Source organism: Periplaneta americana, chromosome 11, assembly GCF_040183065.1.
Source record: "Periplaneta americana isolate PAMFEO1 chromosome 11, P.americana_PAMFEO1_priV1, whole genome shotgun sequence".
NCBI lineage: Eukaryota > Metazoa > Arthropoda > Insecta > Blattodea > Blattidae > Periplaneta > Periplaneta americana.
This window is the reverse complement of record NC_091127.1, coordinates 10,926,055-10,950,760: the sequence shown is the minus strand read 5'-3', so window position 1 is coordinate 10,950,760 and position 24,706 is coordinate 10,926,055. Positions and strand designations below refer to the sequence as shown.

Below are 24,706 nucleotides of genomic sequence, written 5' to 3'. Positions count from 1 at the left end.
TTCTTCCAGTCTTGAAGAGGTAAGCCTACATCTTCATTTTCAAGATTAAAGACTGTTCCATGTTTGCCAATAATATCTTTATATTCTTGGGGATCTACAATCACTTCCTTATTTCTTTTTCGATTACTTCAAATATGTGATCGGGAGGGAGAAATGAATGCCCAACCACAGGAAATGTAATTTACACTTTTTTAATAGTTAGAGGTGCTTCAGTGAGTAGACATTTAGAGCACATTCCAATCATTGTTGTATTTTTATTTTGTGCAGTAATAAAATTGTCTTATTGCTGATTATCTGATGAAGAGTAGTAAACGGAATGGAACTTCTTTATGTCCTACAAACTTAAACTGTTGGATTTCCATTTACTGCCAACATCATGATTACAAGCTGGTATAGAGGGCACAAGAGGAGTACCGACAAAATTATGTAATTAATTATTAATTGGTAAGAACATTTTTGTAACTCACTGCTCACTCTATCCACAATTTCACTGAATATTATTACAGTAGAAATTAAACTTAATAAGGTTTAACGAGAGCTTAACCACACAAATAATAAATCAACATCGCACAGCTGAGGAATGCTGGGTAAAGCAGCCCCACAACCTGATTGGCAGAAAGGGACTTGGAGGTTTTTGAAACTAACAATGGCCGAAATTCAGTTGGATCTAGCGGATATTGAAACTAACCCTAACTTTTGTCCAGCATTTTCAGAGGAATCCAGCGGATATTGCAGAAAAATAATGCCAGCATCGGATTGGCCATGCGAAGATACACAGAAAAATAACTTTATCTCATTTTTTTTCTTCGATGGACTTGGCGGGTTTTGATTCTAGACGCCTCAATTATCAAAAAAGGTTGTAGAAACTGACTTATGTCACTTTTCCCGAGCACTACAGAATTAATAGTTTAAAAATTTATTGTGACTCTCTATTTAGACCGAGCTCAAAAAGCTAATTCATTTTTATTCTCATGAGTATTTTCAAGATTTCGAGCAAATATGAACTGAAATTCTTTTTAATTTTGACGAAAGGAGCGTTTTTAGTGATGTCATTGTAAAATATATGTAACAAATATAATCTCAAAACTATTAGCTCTAATATCACCAAATTTTGTATTGATGATAGTACTGTAGCCCTGTATAATATGTAGTTTAAATTTCACAAATTTTGGAACGAAAATTGTAGAAGTTTTAAAACTCACATAACAGTCCCCCCTTAAAGTGATCTATGTTTTGTTCCGCCTAATTTCACCAATAAGAGTCGCATGAGCAGATAGGGGTACTTCGCTTGCTAGATGCACGCGCGTCGCTCGCTACAGTAAAAGCTAATCTTGTAGCCTGCTGGGACAAAGTTCGGTCCCCACTCATAACAGTTGAGTGCACGACTTGTCCAGATAATTCTTCTACACCCTGTATAGAACTCATTATATTCCTCACTAATTCGTGCAAGCTATACCTACAGCACAATTCCATCATGGCCACATTAATGAAAAGTTGTGGTAGATAAATAAACGCATAGCACTTGCATAATGTCGCAGCAAAGCACGCAAAATCGCTAAATTATCACACATTACCGCTTAATCGCTGTACAAACTATGTGGCGAGTCTAACAACAAAATAAAGTAACCCGCATGATGGATCCGACCACTTTGCAAATAGTAACCACAAACTGTATCCTTGAACGTAATCAATATGGTCACTGCAGTGGCCTAAAAACGGGACCAGAAACAACGTTGGGAAAGAGAGTCGTGAAGTAAGGCTAATAAAATAAATGTGCTTAATTCATCATCTTGCACGTGCTTACAAAATAAAGTATTTTTGGTTACAAACTTGCCATTGTAATTATATCGCTTTGATTTCATAGAAGATCGGGAGCGGCTGCATAATTGTTATCTATACTAATAATAAATCTGTAGCCAAATTTTTTCTGGTAATTTTCGATTTTCCGAAAATAATTGGTCCTAACATATATAATTAACCGCCCTGAAACCGAAAATCGCTTTTTTGAAATTTTTGTTTGTCTGTCTGTCTGTCTGTCTGGATGTTTGTTTGTTACCTTTTCACGCGATAATGGCTGAACCGATTTATATGAAAATTTGAATATAAATTAAGTTCGTTGTAACTTAGATTTTAGGCTATATAGCATTCAAAAAATTTATTTAAAAGGGAGGTTATAAGGGGGCTTGAATTAAATAAATCGAAATAACTCCCTTTTTATTAATTTTCATGAAAAATATTACATAACAAAAGTTTCTTTAAAAGTAATTTCCGATAAGTTTTAATCTATGCAAAATTTTGATAGGACTGATATTTAATGAAATAAATGAGTTTCAAAATTACAATAACACCACCATCTAAGGCGGTGTAATGAAATAAAAAACAAATGACTTCGTCTATAAGGGGCCTTGGACAACAACAATCGAAAGCTATGAAACATAGCCTACAGAGAATGTTTCTGTGTTTGTATGAAGTAATATCGGAAGCTAAATTAACCGATTTGCATAATTAATTATTAATTCACCATTGGAAAGTGTAGTTTCTCTAGATGGACATAATGCTATAATGTTATTACAGTAACTTCTGAGTGAATCGAGGACAGGTAAGATTAAAATAGCTTCTTATGCACAGAAAACTTGATAGGCTATTCTGTATATTAGTTTCCTGTATTTTCTAAAATAATTTTTATGACCAAATGAGTGGTCTCTGGATCAAAATGATCGCATTTCAATTATGCAAATACAATTTATATTCAGTAACATAATAAACGATTTATCCTTCTATCAAACACGAATGTTCCCTGGATCAAATGTCCTATTTTAATTATGTATTTACTTTATATTTATTTCTAACGGATGCAGCGGAGCACACGGGTACGGCTAGTTGTAAATAAATTAATGAAATATGAACAACGAAAATAACTGTCACGGAATTAACACATACCTTCTTATTACTGTATCGTGTACAGTAATGAAAATGAAAATTAGTATGTGTAAAACATTGTCCTTGTGCTATATGAAAAAAATATTTTACAATTTAAAAGAAATTATTTACATTTTTTTCTCAAAATTCAGTTCACTGTGCAGTGATGAAGCGTTTCTCACATAACTCAAAAACTATCCAACATTCTGTGATGAAATTTTTTGTGTGTATTTATGCATGTCATATCTACAATATGATGCAAGATCACTTCTCTACCTTTGATAGCTTGTCTGATAAAAAATAAATCATTTTAAAACATGGTCAAATATCAGTATTTTTTTCTAACACAAAATAAAAAAAATATGATTTATTAAGGAATGTAGTTGAAAGAGCATGATATTGTAAACATGGGTTTCAGCAATAAAATAAAAGAGAGAGAAAATGAAAAAGTTAACAAGTTTATGAGTTATGAGGGAAACGTTTCATCACTGCACAGTAAACTGCCATCATTTTGAATTTTGAAAAAAAAAGGTACAAATATGTTTTATATCGTAAAAATATTTTTTTTCATATAGCAGAAGGACAGTGTTTTACACATACCAGTTTTCATTATTGTACAAGATATAGTAATGGAGGAAAAATTTTTTGAACATTTCCAAAAATTTTACTGATGTAAGCTGTACCTAACCCTTTAACAAAGCTGCACTTTTCTAACTAGTTGTATAATAAGTTATACTATTGCACCATCACAATCTCCTCTTTATATTCTTCGTACAATAAGACTTTTCAGAAAATGTATTCAAACAAATTTATGCCTTAGCAGAATAGTGGTTCAAAAAAATTAACACTTCTTCTATAAGTCTGGTTATTGAGTTGCATATTATCTTTTCCTTGTTTGTACTATCTAATTGTTCTATTCCTCATTCTCCACATATTCTCCTCATCATGATCATCATCACAATCCTCTTCATCGTGTATACTTCAGTCTCTTCATTACCCATCTTTTTTACTTCTCTTTATAATGTTATATTTTCTTTACCATTTACCAGTTCTCTCTCTCCATAATCTACTTCCCCCTCTCTTCATCATCCTCTTCTCTCTATTTTTTTTTATAATTTACTTCTTCTTCTCCTCTCCATTCTTTACCTTCTATTTCTCATATTCTACGCGTACTCTTATTTTTATTCTCCTGCATCCTGTATTTTTTTATCTTTTTCCTTATCTCCCACTTCTAAAACTGTCATTGTTTTCCTTCACGTTTTTCCTTGATTTCCACGCTCCCTTTCTGTAGGTTAACAAGTGGGAAAACTCCGTTGTAGGAGGTTACTAAACCTTACCGCTGCGCTGGAGGCGGAGTCGTATTTTTCCCTCCATTAATCTAAACCATTGTCGCTACTGACTGACAAGTCATCTGATGCATCATTGCTATCAGTTAAACATTCTCCTAGGATTTTTCCGGGGTTTTCCCTCAACCCAATATGAGCAAATGCTGGGTAATTTTCGGTGCTGGACTCCGGAATCATTTCACCGGCATTATCACCTTCATCTCATTCAGACGCTAAATAACCTAAGCTGTTGATAAGCATCGTAAAATAACCTAGTAAAACAGTAAAATAAACATTCTTCTAAAGAAATTATTCTGTCAGTTTCACTGTCTATTACATTAGCGCTAGAGAAATATTGTTCTTAGTTATTTTTAACGTGCTCAACACATTTCTTCCACTTGTCTTTTCCTTATTCTGCGAAAAGGCGGCGACACAATCGTTCTTTTACGTTAAGTGGGGACCCAATTTCTGTTACAAAAATCCAATTGAAAAGACTGGAGACAACTGACTAAACATTTTAGTCTGGCCCTTAAGTAAACGAAACCAATCAAAACAATAAATGCTTATTTTTTAAAGCATGGTTGGGTTTTGAAGATAAATAATGTTTAAGTACGCGCTACTTGACGGATCGTGAGCAGTCAGACATAAACTTAACAAGTGATGATATCTTGTTGACTCATTCTATTAACATGGGTTTTTTTAAGCATAAAGTAGAATCTATTTAGACGATTTCATACATTGCAACTATCCATTTACCTCTTCAAAAAAAAAAAGTTTATCGCTGATCGAGGTTTCTACTTCAAAAACATATTTTCCCACACTACAGTAGTATAAAACAAACCTCAATTAAGAAGTCTTACATTTGTTACGATGACTCAAATCTTCAAACAATACCCTTCAACATGTTTTTTTTTCTTATTAGAATCTGATTACTACTTTTTGAGTTATTATCAAGTATATAAAATGCGAAAATATTCTGCTTCATTGAAGGTCTACGTAAGTAATGCCTTCTTCCGTTATTGGCTAACAATTAGGAAGAAAGAGGTTAATAGTATAGCCCAGCCGTGGCGAGAACGTGACTCGCGAGACATTGTGGCTCGCAGTGATAGCTGTGCATTTCTCTTGCTTCTAACCTCCGTCAACCCCCACCCTCTGACTCACTGCAGTCAAACTCCGTTCCATTTGTATTTGTCTCTGACCTGCGAGTGACATATGTCTCTCTCGAAACCATGTACGAAAGTTCCAAGTAGGATGGGAGGACGCATTTTTTTGCTGTCAATATGATGAGAATATTAAATGTATGATTTGTTCACAAGTATTACGAGGAAACGGTTGTATAACATAAAACGGCATTATACTACTGAGTTATTATCAAGTATGTAAAATGCGAAAATATTCTGCTTCATTGAACGTCTACGTAAGTAATGCCTTCTTCGTTATTGGCTGACAATTAGGAAGAAAGAGGTTAATAGTATAGCCCAGCCGTGGCGAGAACGTGACTCGCGAGACATTGTGGCTCGCAGTGATAGCTGTGCATTTCTCTTGCTTCTAACCTCCGTCAACCCCCACCCTCTGACTCACTGCAGTCAAACTCCGTTCCATTTGTATTTGTCTCTGACCTGCGAGTGACATATGTCTCTCTCGAAACCATGTACGAAAGTTCCAAGTAGGATGGGAGGACGCATTTTTTTGCTGTCAATATGATGAGAATATTAAATGTATGATTTGTTCACAAGTATTATGAGGAAACGGTTGTATAACATAAAACGGCATTATACTACATGTTACTCATGAAACATTAAAAAGGTTAAGTGTTATTGTTGTTGTTATCATCATCATCATCATCATCATCATCATCATCATCATCATCTCTGTGCGACAATCCTTTTTCAGCAGATGTACGAATAATGCGGTTAGCTCTTCAATTTGAACTGACAGATTTACAATGTGATGTTAAATGAAAGCTAGATGTAAGGACTTGACAAATGTTGAACTTTCAAATCTTTGCCAAAAAATAAATATCCGAAGCTTCGTTCTTTCGCTTGTTCTATTGAAGCCATGTTCGCTACAACTTACGTTTGTGAAAAATTATTTTCAACAATTAAAATAGTAAAAACCAAATTTAGATCACGACTGACAGACAAATACCTTCATGATCAACTACGACTGGCAGTAAGTGACATAATTCCTGATTTTGAAATTTTGTCGCAGAGATATTCTGAAGACAGTTAATTTTAAGTTGTGATAATGTTCATTTATTGTTCATTTCTTTCTTCGTTACACGTACTAAACATTAGTTTGTAGCCTTGTACTGTATAAAATTATATTTAAGTGCTTGATGTAAGTCAAATGAAAATCCGTTAATAAGTCAGACAGTTGCTTCACTTCCCCATTGGGTGTCCGCCTCCCTCCATAGGTGCTATGCACGTTGCAGGTTACACAGTGGCTCGGCGCACGATTACATTTTCCCCACCGCTGGATAGCCTATTGTGTCACTCTTTAACATTGACGCATGTGCAGACCAACGGAGTTTACTAAGTTGTTCCCCTATAGCTCTATCAAGTATTTTTCTTCAGCAGACTTATTTTATATATATTATGCTGTAACCATTTGCGCAGGTCTGAAGTCCGGCCAGCTCCTGATGCTGTTGGGGAAGCTTCTGTCCTCCAGACGCTCCTCAGCCACGACTCTGTCTTACCCTGCGCTGACCTCCATCAAACCGGAAGATCTCTGGTGTCGGAAAAACCGCCCGATCTATGCAATGCTCTCCAGCGACGTCAAAACCAAGACATTCTTAAAACAAGTGGAGTATTACTTCGGCTAACCTCGTAACAAGGAACGCAGTTCTTTGCTTGACGTTCAGAAAATTCTTCTTTTTTACATTAATATTTACTTCTGTACATACAGGGTGTTTCACGAGGAGTTACCGTCACTTACGGAGTTTATTTACGAAGACATTTTGAGCAAAAAATTCCACATAAACATGGGTCTCTTCTCAATATTTTCGAAGTTACACTGATTTGAAATTATTTGTAAAATACATTTTTTATTTAGTTTCAAGGATAGAAGTATTAATACAGATAATAAATGGACTATTCAGAAGTATCATTTTTTTAATTGGCTAGCATTCTGAAGCTAAAAATGTGTTGTGAATTCCATAATTGTTTCGTACAGATTTTTTTTCGATTTTTAACTACAAAATTACACTTTTCTTACGCACTTATCACAAAAATTGTTACAAATCACGCCACTCTTGTAAACTCTTGAAGACTGTACATTAGGATACAAAAAATGTCATATAAACATGGGTCCTCTTTTCAATATTTTTGGAGTTAAACTAATTTGACATTATTTGTAAAATACCTTTTTTATTTACTTTCAAGGATAGAAGTATTAATACAGATAATAAATGGACTATTCAGAAGTATCATTTCTTTAATTGGCTAGCATTCTGAAGCTAAAAATGTGTTGTGAATTCCATAATTGTTTGGTACAGAATTTTTTTTCCATTTTTAATTACAAAATTACGCTTTCCTTACGCACTTATCACAAAAATTGTTACAAATCACGCCACTCTTGTAAACTCTTTAAGACTGTACATTAGGATGCAAAATTGAACTGTAAAGCATCAAGTTCCTAGAAGTTATGTGATTTGTAATAATTGGTGCGATAAGCGCATAACAAAAATGTAATTGTTAGTTTAAAATTGAAAAAAATATCTGTACTAAGCAACTAAGGAATTAACACTTTTTAACTTCAGAACACTAGTCAATCAAAGAAATGATATTTCTGAATAGTTCATTCTCTATTTGTAGTACTCTTCTCCCTTAAAACTAAATAAAAAAAGTATTTTCCAAACAACTTCAAATTAATATAACTCCGAAAATATTGAGTGGCGGTAACTTCTCATGAATCACCCTGTATATTGATTTAGCGATTTCTTATTTGAACAACCTAAATTTCTCATTCCTCAAAGTCAATAGTTACTGGATTTAATTAAATCGTCAACAAATCCTTTATATTTAAATTACACGTAAACATCTATTAAAATGTATGAATTATCTTTTCTTTGTTTTATGCTGAACGTTTTTAGCTTCTCCACAACTTTCATAATGTGATATAGTAAAAGTTCTATATTTAGCTACCAGTGTATTAAGACAGACATAGAAACAATGAATTAAAGTGAACGAACATCTTAACAAATGAGAAGTGAAAGAGAGAGAATTAGTAGTGAAATTAAGTAAATTGGATAACAAATGTGAATCAATGTTTTGGGTTGGGAGAACCATCAGTGATACTACAACTGCAGGAGTATTATAGTCCACAATTTTTATTACAAGCGCGAATACTCACATGTAGCCACTATACGCGCTAAACTTAAATTGCAAATCACTGCTCTAGTCGTTCTCACTACGGTCCGCCACCTGAACGTCGTAAGACTGACTCTAAAATGAGTTAATTTTGGAATATGTTGGCCAGTTTGTCCAAGTAATATTTAATTTTGCTCAACGAATGTTAAATTAACAGTCTGTTTATTTTTAACGCTTTGTTAATGTATTTTCCATTTGTTCAACATAATTTTGTTTAAGATAACCAATACTTGAACTATAACGTCTGTTAGCACCATTTTAACTACTCAACAGCAATTGGTAATGATTCTACAGATGTAAGACAATTTTTGATAGGCTAAAATTAATCTTTAAATTCTATATTATAGAGTGAGACATGAAACTTGCATAAAATGACAACCTGTTATAGTAGGCCATGCTCCATAAACAAACAGTTGACAAATGAAAATTGTAGGTGACGTGCTGAATAATAATTACAAAGTAAGGTTATATTTCCTCATTGCTATTATGGATACGAAAGAAATAAAATAACACTGATGTATTTAAACAGTCCAAAGTATTTTTTTAATGTTATATTACCAGTCATATGCTAAACATTCCCTACAGAGAGACACAAAATATTAATTTCGCAACTTCTGTTCGAACAGCTGTGGAGATATCGGCCATATTTAACTAACTGTTAAACGAGTTAACTGCCCGAAATCCTACATTTAAAATTAACAAACTGTTAAACAAAACTGGTGTTGAAAACATATAATTTTATTAATTAACAAACTGTTTAGAGTTTAACAGTCGTTAAATTTTCTAACAATACTTGGAAAAACCGGCCTTGTTTCTTATATTTGCAGCTCAAAGGCATTCCCATGCGGCCAGTGATATGGCTGCTATTCATGGATGACGGTGTAGTGATGGACGACTTCTTCTCTGACGTCTACGTGCCGCTTGACTGCGAGTTCCTGGTGGCACAGGAGGTCGAGGAACGCACGCTGCTCACCGAGGTCTACCGCGTCGATGAGGCGATGTCCCTGCAGAAGCAAGTGTTCGGTGCATGGTCCCCTCAACTGGGCCTCGAACACATAAAGGACACCTTCTACACCCGCAGGAACGATTTCCAGGGTCTTGTCATGCGTGGAATCACACGAGAAGTAAGTACACATACGTACAGTAGAAGACCCGACTGTCTGCTTCGGAAACCTCAATCTATTTTAAAACTCATATTCATTTATGTATATTTCAAAGTGGTGTACTCTACTTCGAAAAATTCTTGGCCGCCGTGGTCGTTCAGTATTGATCACTCACTTATCATCACTCATAAGTTCTTATAAAACTTCTGCAATATCCATGTGTATTGAGGGAACCGCCATCTTTCACTGTTGAGCCTTGAACTGCAGTTTAAACGACAAAGAACTGCCGATCAAGTTAAACTCAAGTTAACTCAAGATTAACTGGTAGTTAAGGTTTATAATACGAAGCAGAACGAAAAACTTCAGCTTAAACTGAACGTAAGGTTTAAACGGCGTTTATAATACCGGCCCTAGCTGTTACAACTGTTGAGACTGTATCTAGAATTTGTAAGTTACAAACAGAGAAATCAGCAAATGCTCTTAACAAATAGAGAAATGTGTTACAGACCGAGGTGTACACCACTCTGAAGAGAGAGGGCAACAGAACCATCCTCCACAGTGGTTACTTCGGCTCCTTGTGGAACGACTTCCAGGATGGATTAAATTTCAGGTACTGGAAAAGCTGAAGCATTGTTGGAATTCCATCCAATCATTTATTTCATTACATTAAGGGAAGAGGATGATATTTTTTTTGTGAAAAATGAGTCAATTAAAAAAAAACACATTTCTTTTAGGGGGAGAGGATGATATTTTTTTAAACTTTTTTTCCTATTTGGTGTAAATTATTAATTTTTTGTATGTAGAGAGCTCATAGCTGTGGCAACTCAACAAAATAAAAATATTTTGAAAAAATTATTTCGGGGCCCAAATTTGAAAAAAATATATACCCAATGCAGGATTGTACTAAAACTGATATATCTAAACCGTTTTTAAAGATAGATTCAAACAGTTTTTGCAATGTATTTGCAAAAGTATGTTCTACAAACTGTCTGTAACAGAATTTTGATATTAGTCCCTACGTTTGTAAAATAAACAATTAAAATTTAGTAACAATTATCTGATTTCCTTTCTTGCAAACAAACGGACGTATTTTTAAAATGAAATCAATTAAGAAAACTCTGTTACAGAGAAATGTTTCCTAATAGTCTAAAGAATACGTGTTCTAAATTTCATGCATGTATCTTTAATAGTTCAGAAATTATATTCATTTTGTCTGGCAATGTAGTAAAAAAAATGAAGTTACTGGAAACCGATAAAAGAGGGCGTGTGATTTAAAAATCCATAGCGCAGGAAATTTAAAAATGACGTCTCAACATCCGATAAGGGCACAAATATCCACAAAATGTTATGCAATGCATTCCACACACATCAAAGGATATTTTAAAGAAAAAAAACAATTTTGAAAATTTAATTTACCGGAAACAACAATAAAAGTGGGCGAGTGATTTAAAAATCCATAATGCAGGAAGTTTAAAAATGGCGATCCACGCATATCACAGAGTATTTTAAAGAATTTTTTTTTTTTGAAAAGTTAGTCATTTTTCATCAAAAATACCATCCTCTCCCCTTAAATACTCTGTGATATGTGTGGAATGCATAACATAATATTTTGTGGGTATTTTTGACCTTATCAGATGCTGAGACGCCATTTTTAAACTTCCTGCGTTATGGATTATTAAGTCACTCGCCCCCTTTTATTGTTGTTTCCGGTAAATTTAATTTCCAAATTTTTTTTCTTTGAAATACTCTTTGATATGTGTGACATGCATTGCATAATATTTCGTGGGTATTTGTGCCCTTATCGAATGTTGAGACGCCATTTTTAAACTTCCTGCGCTATGAACTTTTAAATCACTCTCCCACTTTTATTGGTTTACGGTAACTTCATTTTTCTGCTACACTGTCAGATAAAAATGGATATAACTTCTGAACTATTAAAGATACATGCATGAAATTTAGAACACACATGCTTTAGACTATTAGGAAACTTTTCTCTGTAACAGAATTTTGTTAATTGATTTCATTTCAAAACTACGTCCGTTCGTTTGCAAGAAAGGAAATCAGAAAAGTGTTATTAAATTTTAATTGTTTATTTTACAAACGTAGGGACAAATATCAAAATTCTGTTACAGACAGTTTGTAGAGCATGCTTTTGCAAATGCATTGCAAAATACTGGATGAATCTACCTTTAAAAATGGCTTAAATATATCGGTTTTAGTGAAATCCTGCATTGGGTATATTTTTTTCAAATCTGGGCCCCCAAATATTTTTTTCAAAATATTTATTTTTGGTTGAGTTGCTACAGCTATGAGCTCTCTACATATACAAAATTAATATATTACACCAAATAGGAAAAAAAAGTTAAAAAAAAATACCATCCTCTCCCCTTAAATTTTGAGATGTGGCAACACTACAGGCAATAAGAAATTATTTTTAAGTTGTCAGTGGTGATTGTGTGATTCCTATACTCACCATCAGATACGAAGTTCATGAGCATGACCTATATCCCGATCAAGGATGATGGATTTAAGTGGATGATGGATTTAAGTCTGTAGCATGGATTTCTTCAAGATGAAAGGAAGTATTAAAACGGCTGTTTAAGGCAGTTTCTCAGCCATGAACTTTTCTGCTTTGCAGAGAAGCATCTCAGCAAGCCAACATATCGTATGAGGGGTCTCCTCATAATTAGAGAGCCAGTCAAACTCTTACGGAACCACCTATATGGACTCTAATTCAGTGTACTCAAAAATCTGCGGCATCATTATCATTTTTCTTTTTCTTATTAGCTTTCATTGTTTCTTTACTTGTTTGTAACTTTTCTTATTCTGTTAAGTGTCATTGTTTGTTTCTTTGTTTGTTTACTTGTTTGTTATTTTTCTTATTCTGTTATCTTTCATCGTCTATTTGTTCTTTCTTGTTTTGTATGCTTTGACTCCAATTTGAAGAAGCTCTAGTAAATAAATAAATATGAAAAATACAGGGTGATCCGTAAGTAATGTCATTAATTTTATGGAGATGTTCTTTGAGTTAATTCAAGTAAAAAAGTTTAATACAATTTTGCTCGTTTATGCTTCCTTTTCGAGTTAAAAATTGTTATATTAAATATTTCATAGCTTGTTTCGGGAAAATCATTGATTTAATTCCCAATATGCTCAGTCAATTTAAGAGAGCAGTGTATTATGATAAGTGATTGAAATAATTGTAGTTTTGTCCTTCAAATGTGCAGAAATTTCATCCGAACAAATATAACTTTTAGTTCTAAAAAGGGATTTTACAATGTTACATTATCATATTCATTATGTTTGTAATAAATTAAGTAAAACATTATAGGCCTATTACTTTGTTGTTCTAAGAAATATTTTGTCAATTAACTGTTTACGTGTAATTTATTTAGCATTATTTCAATCTATATTTATGTATGGTATTATAGGTTGGGGTGGAACTTATAAATCCAACCTTTATCCGTTAATTTTACTACAGAAAAAAGTATTAAAAATTTGTTTTTAAAAAGCAGAAAGATTACTCAACTGAATTGTTGTTTAAACATTTCAAAGTTTTCAACATTAAACAAATTATTATTTTATTTTATTAAAATATTTTCACAGAAATCTTAATAAATGTGAAAGCTATATACATAAAAATAGAACTGAAAATATGAATTCTCTGCGTTTATCTGAACCTAAATGTAAAACCAATGCAGCTTTTTATCAGAGCATGAGTCAAGGTCCCAGATTATTAAACAAATTTTATTCTAATATTATTTTAACCACGAATCTTCTCCAAATTAATAAAAATAATAATAAAAATTTGTATTGGATTTATAGTTTGGGTTTAAACATATTAAACACTATTTAATCTGTATTCACTCTCAATTTTAATTTTATTTTTGTCTGTATTGGAATCCCCTCCTGAGCACGAGTCTTACTCATTCAGGAGTGGGCTAGGTTATCTTTCATTGTATTAACTAGTATTCATTTCAAACTTACTAGCAATAAAATTAATAAATTTGTTCGGATCAATGTTTACACATTTAAAGGAAAAAACTAAAATTCTTTCAATAATTTATTATCATAATACACTGCTCCCTTAAACTGACTGGGCATATTAGGAATTAATTCCCAAAACAAGTTATAAAATGTTTCATGTCAAACAATTTTTGTCTCGAAAGGAATCAAAAACGAGAAAAATTTTATTTAACTTTTTTTGTTTGAAATATCTATAAGAACACCCCTTGAAATTAAGGACATTACTTAAGGTTCACCCTGTATATAGAAGTATTAGAGCTTGCACAATAAATCATATTAATGAAAAAGCGCTCGAATTAAAATAAAAATATCTTGAAGAACAATCAAACTCAACTCAGCTATGGAGTGTGAACAAGTCATCAGCCTGCTTAATCAATATTTTGTTACAGAACTGATTTCGTGGAATATACAACAGAAGGCGATCCTAACGCACGATACTACAAAATGATTGACTTAATCGACAAAGAAAATCTGGACGTAGCTGTAGATTCGTTTCCTATGTTCCAAAGTACCTTCGGAAAAGTGGATTACACGACACCATCGCACACAGCAAGGTAATTAAACAGAATGTCAACTTCATCAATTAATTCACTATCGAAAATTCATGAATTAATTAAACTTCAGTAGATATTTTACTGTTCCAAACCCTTAAAATACACATAATACAGGAACATCATTTTATTTTTACTAACATTTTTAATATTAACCTGGCTATACCTTTAGAGAACCGGAGACAGTTTGCTGCCCCCTTCCACGACTGGAGTTCGATGATACTGGCGTAAAACACAAACAAATCACTCTATTAGGTATAGGAGGGAAGAAAAGTAGTTCATCCATTTACGTAAACTAGGAAATATCGCGATTTTGAGTTCGATAATTTTCATTAGGTTTTTGTTTAATCAAAATGCAGTACTGTATTAAGAATAAGTGTTTTTACTCACGAACTGAGTTATCCATGCGAACGTATTCATTATGCAGTGTATATTATTCTGTCTACAACACATTAGCGTACAATATAGAGAAAGAAATTAAACTGAAAAATAATCATAATATGAATATTGAAACACGTTTTTAGAAAATGGTGGCCGTTCATTTCTATAAAGGTTTCAGTTCTTTTGTGCATAGGATCGTAGAAAGGGGGGAAATCACGTGACAGTTAATTACTTAACGAGGCCCTTTTATTTAAGTTATTTTAAACAGTTGTATAATATTACGTAAACGTCCAATTCCTAACAGAAATTAATGTTTTCAGAATAGAGCTAAGACAGCCCAGCTTTTACAGAGGGGCGAGCAGAAGCAGGTGGGGGAAATCGGAATGCGACGTAGGCAAACGGACAGTACCTGTGCGAAAATATGATTCAATATTGAAAGCTCTTTCGTCACTGGAAAACGCGAACATATTTCTGGAACGTATTATACTCACTAACTCAGTAGCCTACTGTTTACTATATGCGATCTTGGTTCTAATATACGTTACAAGAGCGGTATGTTGACTTTTCATGGTCGAGGAAAAGATTGAAAAAGCGAAACGTAGTTGAGCTTTTTTAATTTCCGAGAACATGAAAACAAACATACCGCTCGTGTATCGTACATTATTTTGTGCGAAGATCGTTTATTACATACCTGAAAGACGAATTTCTAATTAGTTGCAATGAAATCTCCATGTTGGTTTCTGTTTAATGGCGGCAACTTCGGAAAACCAAAATATCTTTCTTCAACATTGTTGTTATAAAATGTTTTCTGTGTTTACTATACTCCAGCAGACCGTGATATACGTCTGTCTTTTTTTTCCCCCCAGTCTATAAATGCGAACTTGAAACAAACGGTAAGGTTATGTAATGATTTATTTTTCATTTTAATATTTTAAGAATAGTATTTATATAACATATTGCAGTAATAACATCGGCATCTGGAATCTTGTTGATTTTTGCACGGCTTCCTTAATGTTACTTGCATCAGGAATGCAATAGGTTTCGTGGAGTAGTAGACTTTACTTAATTTTTGCAAATATTTAAAAACAATAATTAACATTGCAATTTAGGTGAAATTGCAGTGGTAAGTTTCCAATTTATAATTATTACTATGTTAAACGTCTCTAAAAATAATATGTTAAAAGCCTAAAGCAGTAAAATGAATGTCGCGCTTAAGCGGTAAGAAGAGGGAAATTGTTATGTGTGTTACGTTGGGAATACTGAATGTGGTATTTCACACTTACCGCGTATTGGTTCTGTGCGGAAAACAAGCAAATACGCACGATCTTGCACAAAATACTTACTACGCTATATCTCCATTTTAATTCCTTTTTTAATCTTTTGGTGACTATTATCAGTTATTTACTAGTTATTGATTTAATAATAATAATAATAATAATAATAATAATAATAATAATAATAATAATAATAATAATATAGAGAAACTGATTGAATTTTACGTGCTAGTGTAGTAATGAAACGAGCTATTAAACTCAAAAGAACTGAAATCAGCCTTCAATCATCGTCATGAAGAGAAAGATGACGTAAACAAAATGTAAGGAAGCCAGCTATCTGTCGGCGAACGAAATAGCCCGTTCTCTTAAGCCTTCCAACGAAGGAGAGTTTAATAAAAGCGTAATGATTAAGGTGGCTGAAATAATCTGTCCAATGAAAGTTATTAATTAATTTTGAAAATCTGCGCATTTCTCGACTAAATATCCAGAAGAGAATTCAGGAAATTTCTGATTGTGTTCATGAGGAATATTTAAAAGAAGCAAGAAAATTTGTATATATTTTTTATTGGTTCTTGATGACAGTGACATTACTGACACAGCAAAGCTTGCGATTTTTCTTCGCGGGGTTGATGAAGAACTCAATGTTAGTGCACGAACCACCACTGGTTGTAGTTGTACCTCTCCCCCGTCTCCTTACTTCTTAGACTCTCTCTCGCGTGTAATCACTGCCATTCGAGTTTTGGTCACCGCTCCCTGCTCTACTGGCAGGATAATAAAATATTTCTCCTCAGCGAAATTTTATTTCTCGGCCTTGTATAAAAAAGGACAAGCATCTTTCGGATTATTTCAGTGGCAATGTATTATTTATTTTCCCAACAGAATACGCATTCTCGTGAAACCAAGAGGGGTCAACGACATGGGTCTAAGCAGCTATGTAGGGCCGTTCTCAGCGAGGTTGTGGTACACCATCTGTCTGGCGATCGTCGTGCTGGCTGCATGCCTAGCAGGGTTCAACCAATTAGGCAGACACTACGCCAGCACTGAAGGATTCGATACTACCCAAAGCTATTCTCTTTCCAGGTCACTGTTCTACGTTTTTGGCATTTTCTGTCAACAAGGTAATTACAATATGATAAATAAAATAGTGCCAATAATCAAACTAGATGTTACTATTTATTATTATTATTATTATTATTATTATTATTATTATTATTATTATTATTATTATTATTATTATTATTATTATTATTATTAGGGGAGACTGTTGTACCTTTAAACACTTTTCATATTTTATTTTCTTTTAATTTTGGGAAATGACATTTTTTAAATTAAAAATACTTTATATAATTATTGAAGATTCCTTTACAACTTCGTGTATATATTTTCCTGTTCTACACATCTATTAAGGATGGAAAAAATAAAATGTAATGTGTGCAAAGGTACAACAGGTTCATGTACCTTAGAACATACACTCTTGTAAGTTGGAACACATGGAATATAGGTGGGAATATAGCTGTAAAAACTGACAATCATATTTAAAATGTATTTGCAATCATAAACCAGAGCAGGCTTCCCTGGCTTAGATTTTATTTCCTGGAGGAACAATAACTGCTTTAACAGCTTTCTTCAAGGCATCCGGATCAACTGGGGGACTCTTAACTCCAGACTTACTCCGTGAAATGATCTTAATATAAAAGAAGACAAAACCCGATAGTATCGTGTACTTTGGAACATGTTCCATGGTACAAGATGTTCAGTGTTCAAAGGTACAAGAGGATGCACGTTTGAACAAATATGGCTCCCAAAACTAGAGATTCGAATAAATCACGGAAATTAAAATATGTTATTACTCATCAGATAATACGAAACACATTGTACTTAATGGATGGTAATAAAAACAATCGGGTTTTATGTTATATGATTGAACGAAATGTTTACTTTTGGTACCGAAAAAGATTCTTTCGTTCACAGAACTCACATTTTGCAATAAATCAAACCAAAACTACGACCAGAGCTACTTAGCGACTTTCCCTACAATCTACTTCAGTTTGAGACGTCTAGGTAGTACCAAAAAATAAAAAACAAAAAATGTTCAAAGGTACACTATGCTAAAGGTACAAAAGTCTCCATTATCATCGTCATCATCATCATTATTATCATTCTTCTTCTTCTTCTTCTTCTTCTTCTTCTTATTATTATTATTATTATTATTATTATTATTATTATTATGATGATCATTATTATTATTATTATTATTATTATTATTATTATTATTATTATTCTGGTCCGGCTTTGTTACGTTTGGGTCTCTTAGAATTATTAAACATTTTAACGTATACTAAGGAGCTGGCTCAACGCTACAACCCCCAATCTGGAGGACCGGGTAATTTTTTATCAAGATTTTCTTCCTCTAGCCTTTAGTGATCCAAGGCAGCAGTTACAAATTTTGGTTCGCCCAGGGTATTTCATTTCCCCGGTACCACCCATATCTGGGAAGCATTGTCGTATCCTATCCGATGGGGGACTAGCAATCCTACACGAGTTAGGTTTGGGTTAAAGGAGAACAATTGTATAATGAAATATTCCTAATAAAATATTATTATTATTATTATTATTATTATTATTATTATTATTATTATTATTACGACGTGAATATGTTAGGAGAAAATCCACAAACGATTAGGGAAAACACGGGAATTTTACTGGAAGTAAGTAAAGAGATAGGTTTGGAAGTAAATCCCGAAAAGACAAAGTATATGATTATGACTCGTGACGGGAATATTGTACGAAATGGAAATATAAAAATTGGAAATTTATCTTTTGAAGAGGTGGAGAAGTTCAAATATCTTGGAGCAACAGTAACAAATATAAATGATACTCGGGAGGAAATTAAACACAGAATAAATATGGGAAATGCCTGTTATTATTCGGTTGAGAAGCTTTTATCATCCAGTCTGCTCTCAAAAAATCTGAAAGTTACAATTTATAAAACAGTTATATTACCGGTTGTTCTGTATGGTTGTGAAACTTGGACTCTCACTTTGAGAGAGGAACAGAGATTAAGGGTGTTTGAGAATAAGGTTCTTAGAAAAATATTTGGGACTAAGAGGGATGAAGTTACAGGAGAATGGAGAAAGTTACGCAATACAGAACTGCACGCATTGTATTCTTCACCTGACATAATTAGGAACATTAAATCCAGACGTTTGAGATGGGCAGGGCATGTAGCACGTATGGGCGAATCCAGAAATGCATATAGAGTGTTAGCTGGGAGGCCGGAGGAAAAAAGACCATTGGGGAGGCCGAGACGTAGATGGGAAGATAATATTAAAATGGATTTGAGGGAGGTGGGATATGATGGTAGAGACTGGAATAATCTTGCTCAGGATAGGGACCAATGGCGGGCTTATGTGAGGGCGGCAATGAACCTCCGGGTTCCTTAAAAGCAAGTATTAGTATTATTATTATTATTATTAGCTTCCATATTCCATATCATTAATCCAATATCAAAGAATTAACGATGTTAACCTTTTGAGTGAGACGAAAATTAATTAGATCCCAGTTATGTTGTCCTTCAAGTTAATCTTCCGACCTGCAATTGTCTGGACTCTGGAACTGTCGCCTATCGAGTTGATCCGTGATATGATGACGTACAGGGGAATGCTATTAGTGACAACAAATAAGCGCAACGTTAGGGCCTAACATCATCTGAAAAATATTAGTTAGTTAGAACAGTTTGATTTATTTCTGTAATTAAATAATGATGTATTTTATACTATTACAGAGCATAACATTCATGTCTAATTCGAGTGCCCTTACAGAAAAGTCTTTATTTTTTTTTACTTGGTTATTTAATGAAGCTGTCAGTTCACAAAGTGCAGTCGTAGAGAACGGTTGTGTAGTAAGCAGCATATACAAGTAGGTTAGCGTGTGAAGAAAGTATGGGCGACGACCTAAATTCTTACAGGACGCGAATCGGGTGCTTCAATGGAGGGCAGTGTTGCAGATGTTCAAAAGGTGAATATGCTATAGTGTCGGATAGAATCAACATATTTGTGGCCGCGGCTGTTTTATCAATTCTACTGATTATTGGAAATGTGGAGTTAAACCCTGGTCCTGGAGATACAGAAGGAAGAGTCTACAGTGATGAAGTGTTTCAAAAAGAATGGATAAACTACATGAAAGAAACGAGAGAAGACAGACTAAAGGCAAGTGTTCTACTAAACAAAGTAGCAAGTGATATAGATACACTAGTAAACAGATACACTGAAGTGGAAAAGAAGTTAAAGGAGGTTATCCAAGAGCAGGTGGTGTTAAAATCGATAGTTAAAAAATGGGAAAATGATAGTAGAATTAATAACATCGTAATTTATGGTGTTGAAGAGTGCAGTCATGAAAAAAAGGAATTGATACTGGTTTCGTAGTGTTAGAATTATTAACTAAGTATTTCAGTCTAAACTTGGACATAAGTGCGATTAATAACGCGTATAGAGTCGGTAACGGAAAAAAAAGACCAATTATTGTGAAATTGAACAGTTACTTTATCAAAGAGCACATCATTGCCAATACGCGTCAACTCAAAGGCACAAATATATTCATAGAAAATGACTTTGCAAAAGAAATTAGAGAGAAAAGAAAGAAATTAATTCCAATATTAAAAGAAGCTCGAGGTAAAGGATTGAGGGCAACTTTAGTAAAAGATAAAATGAAGATAAACGGAAACATAGTTAACGTAGAGGCCTTAAATAATTAATTCACTGGGGATTTATTCAGTTGCTGCAACAAGAACAGAAATAACGAAATAGAGACTTGTGGAAATAGAGAATCATCGACACCACACGTAAACAGAAGTGCATCACGAAACAGGGAGTCTAGAAGCGTAGAGAGGACTGATAAGAAAAGTAATTCATCAAGTGGGCAGAAGAAATCAGAAATAACAAATAGAAGAATTGATGAGCTTACGGGAGTGAATGATATTAGAGCATACCTAAGTAAACTAAACAGCACTGTTTTCACAGATCCCTTTAGAAGAAAGAAGAGTGAAGAAGGAAAACCTAGTATGGAAGAAGAGGCTGGACTCAGTGAAGATGCTGTTTGGGGAGCTGGGGCACAGACTGAGAGAACGACCAGTGAGGGTAGTCTGAGGCGCGGAAGTGAAAATACAACAAGGAGAAGTGATTGTGGATCAACCGGTAAAGTCAGCGCAAGTGAAGATGAATTAATAAGAATGCCACATGCCGTTGGTAATGACGCTGTATCAACTACGAGGTTATTTAGCGTCGATGGAATTGGTGATAGTGAAATGATATTTGGCGAGATGAGGCCGAGGATTCGCCATAGATTACCTGACATTTGCCTTACGGCTGGGGAAAACCTCGGAAAAAACCCAACCAGGTAATAAGTCCAAGCGGGAATCGAACCCGCGCCCGAGTGCAACTCCGGATCGGCAGGCAAGCGCCTTAGCCGACTGAGCTACGCCGGTGGCTCTTTATTCTTTCCGACAGAGAATTCGGAATTAATGTTTTCATCTCGAACAGTAACAATATCTTCCGCTATTGTGCTTCCTCGCTTAAGAACATTGCTCCAGAGTTTGGTCACGAATCATCTCGTTGCCTCGTAACAGTACACCATTTGACACGGAAAATGGTCGCTCTCCTGTAGCGTAAATTTGTCTGTCGTTCGGGTTAACGCGCGATTCACACTGGGAAGTATTAAGAATTGAAGTTCGAGAATGAAATCAAGTCGTAGGAGCGACGTGTCTGTATGTCACGAAACGACGTATTCCCTATGAAGCCTTTATAACTTTGCGGTAGAGCTCTTTCTTTTAGTTACAAAGGCCGGGCTTCGAATCTCTCCATTAAAACGCACACGATGATTCCCGAGCTATTCCGAGGTGGGACTTGGTCTCTGAACAGCGACCAATTTCCGTGTCAAGGGGTGTACATCAGTCGCCATCGCTATGAATCACATATCGGACGATATAACGTGTGTAATGTAAGGGTTTAAATGATTACTTGTATGTCCTTTGTCTGTGAACTATAATATAATAAATATCATATCACATCGGACGAAGACGAGCTGTGATTTTATAACTATGGTCACAGTCGGAACACAGCGACAAAATCACACGTCTTCCAATCACACCCCATCGCTACTTCCATGAACATAAAACCAAATATAATTATTGATAAAATGTAGGCTACTAATAAGTAAGAGTAGTGGAACGGAGAAAAATTCTCCGACACCGGGATTTGAACGTGCTGATGCTTTATCCACTAAGCCAGCGTTTCTCAAACTTTTTTGAAGTGGGGACTACTTTTTTAAGTCAGAACAGTTCCGCGGACCACCTTACTCTTGTTCCCTTCGAAAGCAAATTTATCATTTTTGTAGCATAATTTAATACCAGTATATTTATATTTTAAAACAAAATTAATTAATTAATTTAATTCATTTAATTTTATATTAGTATTAACTAATTAAATTAATGTTAATAGAAACAATTCATTTTCGTTTTTTAATAAACCAAGGCTATTAGAGTTTGGATAATCTTTAACTTATTAACTAAACAAAATAATTAATGTTGGTACTCACATTAATGAAATGGATAAGCCTGCCGATTCCTGCACAATTGTTCTTTGTTTGGATGTATGCTGGTAAGCTTAAGTCGGAGATCGTCACATACATCGAGTCGATTTTAGTACTTTATTTTTATTAGAGTTAGTGATGAAAACCCTTTCTCACACAGATACGTAAAAGCAAACTGAATTATCTGTAAAGCACCATTGTACAGTTCACTATATTCTCTTTTCACTTGTGATGAGGTCCAGAAATTAACCATACCTTCCGCTTGGAATTTCACTTTAAGTCCGGTGTCATTCGAGAGTTCAATTAACTGTTCTCTTTCACTCAATGAAAGTTTGTTAGTTTCAATATCGCAATGAAAGGGTCACAAACCCATGAAAATTCGTCATATTTACTTTGAAAATAAGTTTCAAATTATGACCTTAGAGCTTCGAGATGCGAACATATGTCATTGCATAATTCTTTTCCAATAACGAAATCATTTTCAACCAAAAAAGACTCTAGGGTGGAAATAGTGAAAAAATCCTCTGTTTTACGGAAGTGACCCGCAAACCAAGTTTCCTCTCGAACACTATTTTCTCATGCGCATTGAGAACAGTCAAAGAATTACCTTGTAGAGAGAGATTTAGTTCGTTTAGTTTTGAGAATACATCTGAAAGATATGCCAATGTACTTAGCCACATGTCATCAGCTGATGTGCAGCGAAAAGATGGCGAGAAACACCACGTTCATAGTGCTTTAAATCCCTCTTTTGTTGCTGAGAGTAGAGTGGGAATTCGGTAGACAGGCAGGGTAATAAATTTCATAAAATGTCAGTACTGGGAGAAAAAGTGAAAGGTGATTGCCATGTGTCATTTACAAACTCTGAGATTTTCAGCTACAGTGTGATACGTAATTCCCTTGAATTTTATTTTTTCTTCTGTACTTTCTGAAGAACCACAAGAGCAGACCTCGGGGACCAGAGGTGGTCCGCGGACCATAGTTTGAGAAACGCTGCACTAACAAGCCACACCGGATTCCCATCCCTGTGTCGGATCGAAGTTCCACCTCTTGGGTTCCCTCTGGTGGCCACCCTCTGCACATTCGTGAAGCAATCGACTCTAATAAAGTAACAATACTAACACTTCTTGACCTTAGCAAAGCTTTCAACTCTGTAAATTTCGACCTGCTCACCCATAAATTGAGAAATCTGCATTTGTCAGAGACTGCTGTGAGTTGGTTCGAATCCTACTTACGGGAAAGACAACAATGTGTTGTATCCGGGAATCGAAGCTCTTCCTGGCTTAACATAACATCAGGTATACCACAGGGTTCGGTACTCGGACCATTGTTGTTCACAATATATGTCAGTGATATTACATCTCATGTAAGGCATTGTAACTATCACTTGTATGCTGACGACCTTCAATGCTACATCTCTTCCCGCTTAGATCGAATAAATGACGCTATAGATAAATTGAACGAAGACATTGACTCGATTGTGACATGGACAAAGAAATTCCATCTTAATATCAATCCTGGAAAGACACAAGCAATCATATTAGGACACAAACGGCAAACCAACGCTGTAAAGCACCTCGACATTTCCCCCGTTAAAGTAAGTACAGTGCATATCCCTTTCAGTTCTTCGGTAAAAAATCTTGGCATTCACATGGATAATAATCTCAACTGGGACATGCAAATCACAGAAACCTGCAGAAAAGTATATTCTATTATTCATGTGCTAAAAAGGATAAATGTTCATCTTCCCTCTTGCTTAAAAAAGTCCCTTGTGCAGACCCTTGTATTTCCCTATTTTGACTATGCTGACATTTTACTGACTGACCTTTCCAGCGACAACAAAATGAAACTTCAACGTGCTCATAATTTGTGTGTACGTTTTGTAAGCAATGTTCGTAAATATGATCATATTACCCCATCCCTGGAAGCAATAGGTTGGCTTAAACTAGATAAGAAAAGAAATTTACATTCACTTCTCTTTCTCTTCGAAATCTTGAACTCTTCTATTCCTTCGTACCTGTCGTCTCGCTTCACTTACCTTTCTTCCCACCACAATCTGAACACACGCTCTCGCCATGAAACAATACTAACAATACCATCCCATCGCACCTCTTCATACTCATCCTCTTTCACAATAGCCCTGCCAAGACTCTGGAACTCGCTACCTGCTAGCAT

The 24,706-nt window shown here is 34.5% G+C and overlaps 1 protein-coding gene and 1 long non-coding RNA gene across 2 annotated transcripts in view; one reads left to right on the top strand and one right to left on the bottom strand.

The window, feature by feature from the left end:
- Positions 1-24,706, bottom strand: part of LOC138708800 (uncharacterized) — a 199,453-nt gene that overhangs the window by 130,059 nt on the left and 44,688 nt on the right. The window lies entirely within an intron of this gene.
- LOC138708795 (probable glutamate receptor) overlaps positions 1-24,706 on the top strand; it is a 50,987-nt gene that overhangs the window by 4,095 nt on the left and 22,186 nt on the right. Inside the window, exons 2-6 of the mRNA XM_069838979.1 lie at positions 6,863-7,047; positions 9,442-9,738; positions 10,224-10,327; positions 14,133-14,297; positions 16,829-17,067. Of these exons, the coding sequence (XP_069695080.1) occupies positions 6,863-7,047; positions 9,442-9,738; positions 10,224-10,327; positions 14,133-14,297; positions 16,829-17,067 (990 nt within the window). The remainder of the gene's footprint in view (positions 1-6,862; positions 7,048-9,441; positions 9,739-10,223; positions 10,328-14,132; positions 14,298-16,828; positions 17,068-24,706) is intronic.